A 12437-nucleotide genomic window follows, 5' to 3' on the forward strand; every position below is an offset into this window, starting at 1 on the left:
GTCCACAGTGAAGCAGTCAAAATAATACCGAATAATTGGAAAAATTAATTGGAATACAATAGATCAAAAAGTAAAACTACAACCTAAGGTTATAAGAATTCAACGTGAACATACACTGTCTACAGACATATTTCCTTTATTTCTTACCATCATCATCAGCTTCTGAACCTGCCGCAAACAAGGAAGCAAAACCACTGAAAAAAGCTGCTTTGAAGCAACAGCTATTATATAAAAATATGCTTTACTTGCCAAAGTTGACAACCAAAATAGAGATATCATGCACAGTCACCAAGAAAAATAACCTGAAGCCAAACCACATCTTACAGATAAGCTTATAAGTCTTTTATTCAGTTTTTCTGCATGCATACAAAGCTCTGCATAAGTTCCCACATAACTAGAACATGCTAAAGCTTATTATGTGAAAAAAATACAGCAATTTAAAAATAGAGAAGATACTAAAAGTTAAGAGAACAGCCCTCTGAAGCTCAAAAGCATTTTTTTTTTTATCTCACATGCACAGTATACAAATATGTTAATCAAGTGGGATAAAAGCAAAACATAGGCCACTGAGTCCAAAATGAATAATGCATTAGAGCAGCACAGCGGTTAGTGACCACTATCATGTTAATTCGATTTTATATGTTCATAAAATTCATTTTGCATATTTATGAAGAAAGACACTGATAATTTATGAGGGTCATCAGAAAAAAATAACTTTGCAAATGAAACACGAAGCTCATACAGCTGCTGCCACTGTCTAACAGACGGGCACATGTATGCATTTTTTACTTGCATACATAAAACAGATTATGTATGTGCATATGATACATAAGAAATCTGTATGTCCAGTCAGACCTTCATGTGAAGCATGGAGTATTTTTCTTACCTCCATCTGCTGGGGGTGCGTCTAAGGGAAAAGAAAAAGAAAATAACGCATTGTAACAATATGTAATGACAAATGAAGAAGTTAGAATCATGAAAACTGAGTAACATTCCTCAAGACAAAAAAAATCCAACCATTTAATGTCAGTTTTTGTTGTTTGAATATAAAAATCATGTACAGAGCTTGAAAAAAATACACTCAATTCAGAAACGTTGCTGAGAAACAAGAGAAAATGTTGAAGGTTAACTCAGAGCATATGAACTAAGAACACTTGGAGACATTTTTTTACACGCTATCCATGCCTGGAGTGAAATGTAGTCCAAAGGTCGGTAAAAGATACACAGCTCAGAGATGCGGCAAATGCAGCCATTTTCACTCTGTCAGTATACATCAAAGTCTACCTGAGTGGACTATCGTTTCTGTCTCAATTGAGGTCCAGGTTTAAACCTTTGATTTAACAAATTAACCTTAAAAACAAATTCACTTAAAAAAAGAAAAGAGAGTACAGATAATATATATACATATACATACATATATATATACATATATATATATATATATATAACAGGGCTATTTTTGTGATACACAAACAAGAATTATAACATTATCGTTATAATAAAAGAAAAAATAATACATTTTGTCTGTCTCAACCAGATTTTTATTCATAGTTTTAACTAGAATTACATTAGATATTAGACTAGGCCAATCTACAGTAATATGCAAACAATAGGAACAAAACCTTTCCACAGTCGTTTCATATGTGCTTTGCTTTGGTAGGACTGTCCTGTATTTAGCTCTATCTATATGTCCTTGAAGTCTGACCAGGTTCCCTCTCATTACTGAAGAGATCCCACAGCATAATGCTACCAACACCGCATTTCACAATGGGCTTTATGTACCCATGGTTATGTGTAGTGGTAACTTTTTGCCACACATAATGTTTTCCAGCTGACGTCTCATCTATTGCCTCAATCTCTCCTTGTAGGGCCTGTCAGTTTAGGTGGAGCAAGATTCATAGCTACATTTTCAAATGTCCAAATCTCTTGATATTTTTCTAAAACTTAACTCTGCTTTAATCTTCCCTATGACTTTCTCCTTGACCTGTCTGCTCTGATCATTGGTCTTCATGGACTGTTTATTTGTTAAAATGCAGTTCACAATTGTTTACAAAAAAATGTTAGTTAGTAGCATAAAAAGAATAAGAATATTTAGCAATTAACACTTCAGTACATCAACACAAAATATAATCATATTGTTGCAGCGTGCTAGAAAAATGGGACTAAATAATTAATGGTTGAGGTTTTATTTAAGCAACTTTTACCTTTAACATTGATGCAATTACTCTACTCAATCCCACTCAATTCAAAACAAACTAAAAGGGTAAATAATCATCTCAATTCACAGATAATAATAAAGGATATAGCCTTATACTCTCTCAGCTGCTGATGCATGTTTGTTTAATACAGCTTGACAAGTGATTTTACCATAGAAATAAAATATTATGGAAACTAACAACAGACAATTTTTTATCATCTGTCTCATATCTAATTAAAGTTTTTTACCCCTCAAGATTGTGTTAATACATTTACAAATGACCTATTAATGTGGCATAAAAAGAGCAGCTTTTCAACTGAAAGATATAAATATCCCTAATCTACAGTATACAGTTGTAACACAGCGCTATTTATAATTTAAAAGGAGATGCTCTCCTGACAGAACGGCCATGAATAAATAAAAACATTGTGAATGCTGATTAAACAGTGTTTGAAGTCTGCTAGAAACCAACGGTTGACATGATATGTGAGTAGAATGCACAAAAAAAACATACGAGCTGTAAATGTGTCACTATATGATAATGGGACGTCTGAAAAAAATCAATGGAACAAAAGCAGAAATGCTGACTTACCCTCAGCTGGCTTAGCTGTGAAACAGACAAAGAAAAGTGTTACTTGCACACATCATTTTGTCTTTGTACACACATTCATCAACATCCCTGATGAAGATGTATGAAAAGTCTGTGAATCTATTTGATTTCTGTCTGAATAGTCATATTATCACACTAAGAATCGAAGAAGAAAAGATACTTTATAGATACAGTCTAAACTTGACAAATCATTTATATGCAGATTACGAGGAAATCATGCAGATGTGTCACTGAAGAAGTTATATTTCTTTATGTACATGGCTGTAAAATATTATCTACTGTATGTGTGAAAGAAGCAGTTGTTTTCCAAGATATAGAATAAGGATAAAAAAAAAAATTATTACAATTATTTTAAAGGGATTTTAGGAGTACTAATAATTAAATAATCATGATTCAAGTCAGCTAACAGTTTTTTTTTAGGATCTGCTGACCTTTATTTTTTATTATTTTTAAAGTAGACAGACAGGAAAAGGAATTAGAGAGAGGATGACGACATGCAGAACAGGTCAACATGACGGGATTCGAACTAGTAACGGCTGCATCGAGGACCAAGCCTATGAACATGGGTTGCAAGTTTAACCCCTACACTATCGCCAAATTTTTTTATATTATTTACCCAACTACTGGCTTGATTGAAACTAAAGGAGTTGACCATGGTGTTCATCAAGTCACTTAAGAAAACTATTGATAAAGCTTTCCTATTTTTGTTTCGTTTGATTTTTATAGATTTTAATAGACATTTAACCTCTGTAAAATCTTTTAATTAAATCTTGTTGACAATATTTAAATAGATGTTTACCTGGAAATCATAGCTTAGATAAAGTGACCACTTCAGGAATGTTTCATCGTATAGGTGATGTCATAAATTTAAAAGAAACGGGAAGGTCCTCTTAGAAATTTCAAGTGCTGCATTTGGCCCAGATCCTTGTAATGGATATCCCGATCTAGTGACATGATTCAAAGGGTAAACCAGAAGGAGGTGGGGGCAGGGGGAGGGGGCTGTTTTAATGAGAGCTGCTATGGGTGTCATTGTTGGCGCCTAATTCGGGTAAAAGAAAATTCTCAACTAAAATAGAGGCATATAATATACCCCAAGCTCCCCAAGTGTCTCTGTGGGGGTCACTTCGATGGTTCTTAAAGGCCACGGCCGGTGTCTTGTGACCTCCCTAAAGCAAAGCCACGTTCTCTCAAGCTGAACTCACTTTCCTTGAATAGTATGCCAAGTTGACCCTAAGGGCTTCACCTTAAAGACTGGTCTAAAATTCAGCTGCAGAAATAAAAAAAAAACTATCATCAACACCAGTCCATATACTTCGTCAGTGAGTTACTTTCACTAAAGATGAGAGTATTTCCTGATAGATTTAGAAACAAAATGCTTCTCAACAGAGCTTTTTAGAAACGTCTTTGAGTCTGTTGAAAAATATAACACCAGCATGGAGGCAAATCTGCACCAGCATCTGCTTATGTTCATCATAATCCACTGAGGAAGGGGGTTCTCACTTATCTTCAACAAGTTTTGGATAAGGCAGAGTAATCAACTTCTGCACAGCTGTTTCTCACAGCTTAGATGTTCCCCTCTGTGGTATCATGTGAAGAACTGCTCATGACTAATAATTAATCTGATGTTATTTAGGTCAATTCAGCAAAATACGTACATTTTAGTGGGAAAACGTATTTTTATTTCTCTTACAGGAGAATTTTCAGTTTTAACTTTTTTTTACCATTCAAACTTGGGTCCTTTGTTTTTGATCATTTTCCTGTTTGTATTCCTGCTGGGTTTCACTCTATGCTTGCTTATTACTAAGGCAAAGATGAATAAAATCATCAGGCATAAGACTCCCTTTGTGTTTAACATCATCTCTGTATGAATACAGCTGACCGCAGACCTTAAAGCCCTATTAGCATTATGATGACCAAAATCTCAGGCTTGAATCTTCGCACCAGTTTTTATATAAGCGTATCAGATTAGGGAGTCCCACTTTATGAAAGATTGTTTTTTTCTATGCCAGTGACCTTGCTTCCTTTTACAAAAACATTCCACAATTGCCCTGTCAAAAAAGGTTTTCATGGTAATGACAGAAGGCGACAGAGTACCAAGGTGCATGATTACTCTAACACTTTACATTGAGGTCAGATCAGGTGTTCACCTTGCGGTTTGTTTACATTTCTACATCCGACTTTGACGGTATGGTTTACAGTGTGTTTAATGACAGACATAAAGACACATAGAGTTTATGGCTTTGTCTATTTATAGGGTGACTTCCCTCTGTCAAATGCTGTCTTGGCCCCAAGCAAGGGAGTTGAACCTAAGTCGCTTACCAATCTGAGCATTGGTCTATCAATGATTTGTGCTTGTAAGTGTGACTGGGTTTCTCCAATGTAAAGCACTTTGGACAGTATGGATAGAAAAGCTCTGTATCATTTACCTTCATCACCATTTCACTAAGCCACAAATCATAACACTTTTTTTTTTCCATTTATCACCTCATTCTAAACTTACTCAAACTTCCTCAAGTACATTTTGTGGATAATAGAGGTCAAATTATTTTGCATAAACCTTTTTTTTTTAATGTGCACATATCATTTAGGTTGAAGAAGTTGAGCTGACTTTTGATTTGCTACCTATTTATAGTTTACCATCACCAGAAATCTGCATAACCACTTAGTTTCTATGGCCTCTAAAATAGCCTTAGTTTAAAAGAGTAGTGTCGCTCAATACTGCAGGTCAAGGGATTTATTTCTGTTGGTGTAAAATGGTGTAGGCATATCAAGCTGAAGAAGCTAACTATGATCACAAATATGTTTTGGTCCAACTGCGTGATACTGTGTTCTTTAATATCTTACCAAATAAAAGCATTTAGTATAAACATTATGATACCTAGATACAAAATATATAACTTAGTATACTTCATAAAATCACAGTTTCACATCTTTTTCTTGTTTTATAGTATAGGTATTGCATTGTGATGTCTAATCCAAGCAATTTTTAAATGATGAGCCTGTCACCGAATTCTTCATCCGCCATTTTTAAAGAAATTAATGAAAAAGCTGTCACTCAGGTTTGGAGATTCTTTTTTAGTTTTGGTTTCATTGTGGGTTGCATCCACATTGATTTTGCAACAACAGGTTGTGTTTGTTAGACTTTTTTTCCATTAGTCATTCATAAACAGAGAATGAATCATGTCATCGTTTCAAGTCAAGGTTCTTGTAGCCTGACAAAAATAAATGGTGCTTGGGGACTGGTAAAACTTCACACAGCAGTTATGGTTCAATTTACTCTCACAGTGTTTCATCAGCACACAGTGATGAAGGGAATTATGATCATGAATCACAGCATCGCCTCCAACCATTGACTAGAAAACTGTCCTCTGTTTGATGGACTGCCTTGGAGCGGAGCCAAAATCAGAACGGCGCATCGGGCCTGCTGACCGAGAAGAAACTTTCTGGTTAAAATTGGCAGATTACGCCATGATTTATCTCCACTGGGACAGCAAAGTGGAAAGGCAGAACCTGATACAGTGGGCTGGGGTGCAACTTGTTGAACTTACATGGAAAAAAAGTGTGCGAGGTCACTGCCTATTGCAGAGTATTTTTAGCAGTTAACCGACTGGTGGGATCTAACTGCTACTGAATGAAGCAGTTCAGACTTCTTTTCAGTTTTTCTCGTGGGTAAAAAAAGAAATAAAAAAAAGTCAAATGTTTGAGAAAAAAGTTGGATCAAATTCTTATTTAACTAAGCTGACTAGAAAATTGACTTTGATTTCTTCCTAACTCTCAAGTGATCTAAATTTATACAGCATTCATGCATCAGTAAGGCATTAAAGTTGCAAGACTGTGAGTTTCTGAATACTGTTAATAGTGATCTACTTTTAGCAACTGCTATCGAGTGTGAAGTTAGCTGCAAGAGGATGATTGAATGTTTCTTATTTTTCCCATTTGAATCTGCCTTTTATAGATTGAAACTTTTGGTAAACTATTATCACTTCACTTTAAGTTCTATTCTGGTTATCTAATCAACAAGCAAAGGTCACATCTGTTACTATGATTATTTGCATTACTTAATACTTAGGCGTTAAATCCTATTTACCCAACTTAACAAGCAAAAGTTGTGATAGAAAAATGTGTAATATCATAATAAAGATGTGTGCAAAATCCTGGCTAACTAAATATTTAGGAAGGAAACTTATAATAAAGCTTTTTGGTCTTCTAGAAACAAAGAGATCCTTTTCTCTGATTGTTTCTGAATTTAAGCAGATCGGAAGATGTTCCTAATTCTGCTGTCAACTAAAACTCAGATTGCTTTTGAGAAAAATGTTTAAATCCTCACTCATTGAGCAATATGCTGAAGTCTCTCTCAGTTTGCTTTAATCTATATACTTTGTATTTGGGTAGCTTGCTGACTCACCACATGCTCATATTAGCCAATTTCTTGCCTCAAACAAGCGCCTGTTCTAACTATGTGATACTGCCAGGCAGTTTTTTTTTTGTTGTTGTTTTAAAAGTAGAATATGAAAATGAGCTACTTCAAATGATGGTGTGACACTTTTTTTAACATTTCAAATCAAATCCAACTTGGTGGTGCTCTTTAGGAAGGTCAAGCTAGGAAAAAGTTGATCTAGCACAGCATTTAGAGAGCTTACATTTCCAAAATCTTTAAAGAAACTTAAACTAGCCGAGTCTTCGTTAAATGCAACTCAGTAAAATGTTTAAGAAATGTAAATTATCTAAGTATTTTAGCTAACTCGAGTAGCTAACTCTACTTATTATGTGCAAGAACTTGGAAACTCAACAAGGTAAGAACAAGGAAAAAAAAAAATTCTGCCATGGACATTACAATATCTGAAAAGAATTGAAGTCAGAAACGCTTGAAAGTTCTTTCTAAGAAAGGAGATGTAATTTATTTCACACACTGTGGCAAGAATAGGAACAATGTTTTCTCTGGTCATGTCTTTTCATACCTTCTCAAAACTCAGGTATAAACCTCGTTGGAGACTTTACACACCCTTCTCACTTTTGAGCATTCATATGTACAGTAGTATTTGTGGTAAACCATGCAAAACAAGCATTTTGCCCACAAGATGCATCAGCAACATGTAGCTGAAACCTCTCTTTAACTGTGTGTGCAAGGGCAAAGTAAAATAATTTTTTTTACTCATCATTTTAAAATCATTCTTGGGTAAAATATGTAAGCTTTAGGTCAATGCCAGCAGAAAATAATGAACTTTTGGACATTTCTGGCTTTCCACACTAGCCGTACCCACCTTAAATGTCTGACCAATCACAGTGGGTTGTTGACCATGACACCAGCTAGAGGTTCCGCACACATTACATGTCTAAAATAACTTGCAAGAACTCCCAAACCAGGAAACGAATTAATCTCAAGGTTTTGGGAGAGCAATTTAATCAGTACCTGCTTAGTATCTACAGGTTTTTTGCATTTTGGAAACTCAAGCTAGCTAAATCTTTGTGAATCTCAAGTTTTTACAAACTAAGAGTTCATCACCTTTGTTGGTTGTTATATATCCTATAAAGCAGTACATTTCTTAATGGGCTGAATTTCATTGCTGGGGGACTTCTTATTTGAATTGGGTTGAGTTGCACAAAAAAAGAAAAACGCTAAGTGGATGCGAATTACCCTCCATCTCTGGTGTGTCAGGTCAGAAAAGGGGATCTTCTGTTTTGTTTTAAAAAAGGACCAAATAGTATAAAGAATGTAACCACACCACTACACCATGAATAATAGGAGTTTAGTTTGAGATGTCAGTGTCATCAACGGTTGGACTTATTTCAGTTTCTGAAACATGAAATAGCAACAGAACACATTTTAAGAAGAAGTATTCTTAAATAAAGAATCTAAAATATTTGAATGTAACAAACACCATGTAAGAAACACAGCTTATGTTGCAATACTTTATGGGTTTTAAAATAGCCATAGAATGTGTTTTGCTTCACCATATATTGACTTGGAAACTGAAATTCAAGCCAAAGTTCCTAATAGCTCACAAAATATAAACTGCAGTATGGATTACACTGCAGCAACCTAACTAGACAGAATTGTTAATGGTGTAGATCGAAGATGACACTGATGTGATTTTCAAAAAGATGATTATAATTAAATAACAGTTTAACAAATCAAGGTTTATGGCCTGGAAAACAATATTTACAAACTGAGACTGATATCTAAAAGAACCTTCTTTCATTAATGGGGGGATTTTGTTTTTAATTCCCTCATCTAATCTTAAAAACACTGCATGTTTTCTGGCAAGAGAGAAATTTAGATACTTTAGAAACTCTACAGACATGGTTAGGTTTTTTGGAGTTTATCTCGGGGAATTAAATACTCTAAAGGTTAGTTATTTGCTATACAGTTTGAGTGTAATGAAAACAAACAAACCACTTGTTTTTAATTACAAATCTGTCCCCAATGGTATCATAACAAAAAATACAGATGACTATTGGCTCTTCTTGAGCTTATATGTTGTTTCCACAAATGGGCATTTTAAACCTGTTCTTGTCATTTAAATATCTGCGATGATTTCTTACATTTTGAACATACTTTAGTATAAATCCGAGTTATTTATTTGAAACATTAAAGAGTATTTAAATTCAAGCATCAACAGTGTGACTTATCCAAGTCTTCTCTTTTAGTTAGGATATTATGCTGTTATAACAAGTATCTGCATACCTTCAGGGACTGGCTCAGGCATGGTTATTCCTGCGTCTTCTCTTCCCTGCTGGATGACTGAGAGCTTGTTGGGCTTATTCCTTTTATTTCTCCCCTCTTTGTTATTCAAAGCTTCTCTGGAACTCAAGTACCCCACACCCTTCTGTGAGCAACGAGGTCTGCAGAGACTGATGACGCCCTTGTAGAGTTCAAGACGAGAAGCACTCAGAGTGGGAGCATGAGACAATGTGGAGAGGTAGTTGTGAAAAGGATGTCGCAGACTGACAGAACCACAAATCTAATAGGCTGGCTAAATCTTTCAGGCTTTAAATTCTTTCAGAAGAATGCAGGATCTGCCAAAGTGAGATTCAACTTATCAGATTTGTTGACACTTCTGCAGCCCTGTAATGCCAGACTAAACTTTCAGTTATATCCCCTTACATTCACATTAAAAGTTGCATCAACAAGTCTTTGCAAAACAAATTTAATACTCTGAAGGATGTGTTGCTTTGGTTAAAAAAAAGTAAATACAGAAATAGACAGAGAGACAGAAAAATCTATCTAGCCAAAGCAGAATAAACCTGACAGAAACCCTCACTATTTTCTTATCTAAGAAATGTAGAAGCTGAGATTTTCAGTTTCATCATACATACATACTGTTCTTGCAACAATGAGTGAATAACATACTGCATCATATGCAGTATGTTTACATACTTCAGATAAAGTGAAAAGTAAAATCCATCAGACAGTGCTAACATTTTTCATATGCAAGCTTTTTGGAAACATTGAAAAGAAAGTATCAAGGGGTTACAGTTAATGCTTTTAATTTATCTTTTATTATTCAGCTTTTGCTTCATTTTTCAGATAATTAGTTTTGTCTTTTTGATGTTAGATTCAAATCATTCTGAAACCTGGTAAAGGTCTGATCATTTAGATATCAAACCCTAAAAGTGCATTTTAGTGCAAAGTGCAGTTTCTAAAATCTGGCTCTTCAAATAATGACATGTACTAAATAGGAAACTTATTAATCTAACTGTGAAACATATTGATTGGGATTTGGTAGAAAGTAAATTATTTTTAGCATGACATTCATTAGCTCAGGTTGTGTAGTTGTTAGGGCTATATCCCCCTCTACTGGTGACTGAAATAAAAAGCACTTTGCACATTTTGGATCCTTAGAAAAATGTTCTCAATTATAGCTATGTTACTGCCTTATTTGCACTGGGATTGTTGAAATATGCAAAAGTAAAAAGCAAGAAAGGGAAAAATTACCAGGTCTTAGCTTTGGGCTTTTATTAGTTAGACTCAGATAAAACGCTTCCAGGCCATAACCAATTTTCCCTTTTTTTTTCTTCCAGTGGCTACAAATGCATCTTTTACAGGGATATTGCATACTGTAACTCATAAAAATGGACTATGCATCTGACTTAAAAAAAAGAATCTGATAAAGACAAGATAAAACATAGCCACTGTAACTTTCATTATACAAAGCCGCTGGATTTTAGAGTGAGGTCATTTATGGGCTAGAAAGGTTTAGAAAGGTCAGATAACATGAAACACATTTCATCCATAATATTTTAAATAGGCTTTGAAGCTTTATATTGGACTTAATATTTACGTTTTTTAAAGGGAAAATATATAAAAAAAAGGAAAATAAACACAGAAATCAACAATTGTAAACAAGCCATGTTTCGATCCCAGGTTATTAGGACATTTCCTCACATTTGTTTTAGGGTTTTTTGTCACATGTTAGTGTATTTGATAACCAGATCTTGCAAACATAACCTGAGTAATGAAAAAGAATATTCAAACGATCATTTACTCATAAGGGGAAGCTGAAGGGAGCAGTTTGTATCACTGTTTAGGTTCTTTTCTCTCAAGGGACATTGGCGTCCTTCCCTCTAACATGACTGTTAACTAGATTTGCTTTAGATTGCATTTGCATGAATTTGTGTCTGTCTATTGCACTGTGATGAACAGATGGCCTGTCCAGAGTGAATAAGCTGTGGTAGTTTGATCACAAAAATATATGTACTTATATACCAACTTTGCCTTGACTTGAATTAAATTATTTAGTTTCAATAGCCATAGACAGACCTCATTATTATTATCTTCTGAATCAATAAATATTTTAAAAAGAACCTTAAACAGTCGTTTTAAGTAATGTATCAACTAAAGTGGGTTAACATATCTTAAAAAGTAACATCTTATGCTTCACATCTGAAGAAAGTCATGAACAGATAAGAAACAAAGACACTCGCATCTTTCAGTCTGGAAAGGATAACAAAGTAATTTCTGTGGTCTTTAGGAACCCCCAGTGAGAACTGTCTACAACGAGAAAGTCTCAAAAGAACCAGAAACATAATAAGCAGTTTGTTTTAATGACTTAACAATGTTGTAGAGACTGAGCAACGGTAGGAAATGTAGAGCTCTGAGACCATAAGCCACTGGTGACAAAAAACATTATTTTGAGAACAAAACAAATAAATAAACAAAAATCAGTGCATGGAAAACAAAACTAAAGCATTTTGAGCTGCATTTTGATCTAGTATAAACTGACACTTTTCCTAAAACTAACATAGTACTGATAGATAAACATAGTTTGATTTGTGTGATATTCAGGATATGTGAAGCCCTGAAGACTTTTTTTTGTCACATAGATTTTAGTCTGTTTTGTTTAAATATTTGTCAGTTGTCATAATCTTGGCACTGATGACTGGCTTAATTGCTAATTTCATTCACCTGTCCAATTCTGCCCAGTTCACCATTACTTCTCATCTAATCCACTTGCTCCTGCCTCTGTTTAAGCTACTTGCATCCAGTCATCAGGGAAAATTTATTTTTGTTCTCTCTCGCCAGTGGGGAGAGTGTTTTTAGACTTCCTTTGTGTTTCTGATTTTCTGACCCTGACCTGTTCTGCCTCTCAACAGCTGAGCCTACCTGTTCCCATCTGATCTCAGTGGTGA

At 34.7% G+C, this 12437-nt stretch overlaps 1 protein-coding gene across 4 annotated transcripts in view; it reads right to left on the minus strand.

Moving 5' to 3' along the window:
- LOC107085003 (myosin-binding protein C, fast-type-like) overlaps positions 1 to 9687 on the minus strand; it is a 30442-nt gene extending 20755 nt beyond the window's left edge. For 2 of the 4 annotated variants that reach the window (XM_015375103.1, XM_015375105.1), the window contains exons 1-4: positions 9493 to 9682; positions 2790 to 2804; positions 887 to 907; positions 148 to 168 (exon numbers count right to left, since the gene is read on the minus strand). In XM_015375103.1, the coding sequence (XP_015230589.1) occupies positions 148 to 168; positions 887 to 907; positions 2790 to 2804; positions 9493 to 9514 (79 nt within the window). In that variant the 5' untranslated portion in view covers positions 9515 to 9682. Of the gene's footprint in view, positions 1 to 147; positions 169 to 886; positions 908 to 2789; positions 2805 to 9492 lie in introns of all 4 variants that reach the window. The other 2 variants (XM_015375104.1, XM_015375106.1) reach the window with 2 other exon arrangements.
- Between the last annotated feature and the right edge of the window lie 2750 nt (positions 9688 to 12437).

The sequence above is a fragment of the Cyprinodon variegatus genome, unplaced genomic scaffold (genome assembly GCF_000732505.1).
Source record: "Cyprinodon variegatus isolate N-32 unplaced genomic scaffold, C_variegatus-1.0 Scaffold113, whole genome shotgun sequence".
Taxonomy (NCBI): domain Eukaryota; kingdom Metazoa; phylum Chordata; class Actinopteri; order Cyprinodontiformes; family Cyprinodontidae; genus Cyprinodon; species Cyprinodon variegatus.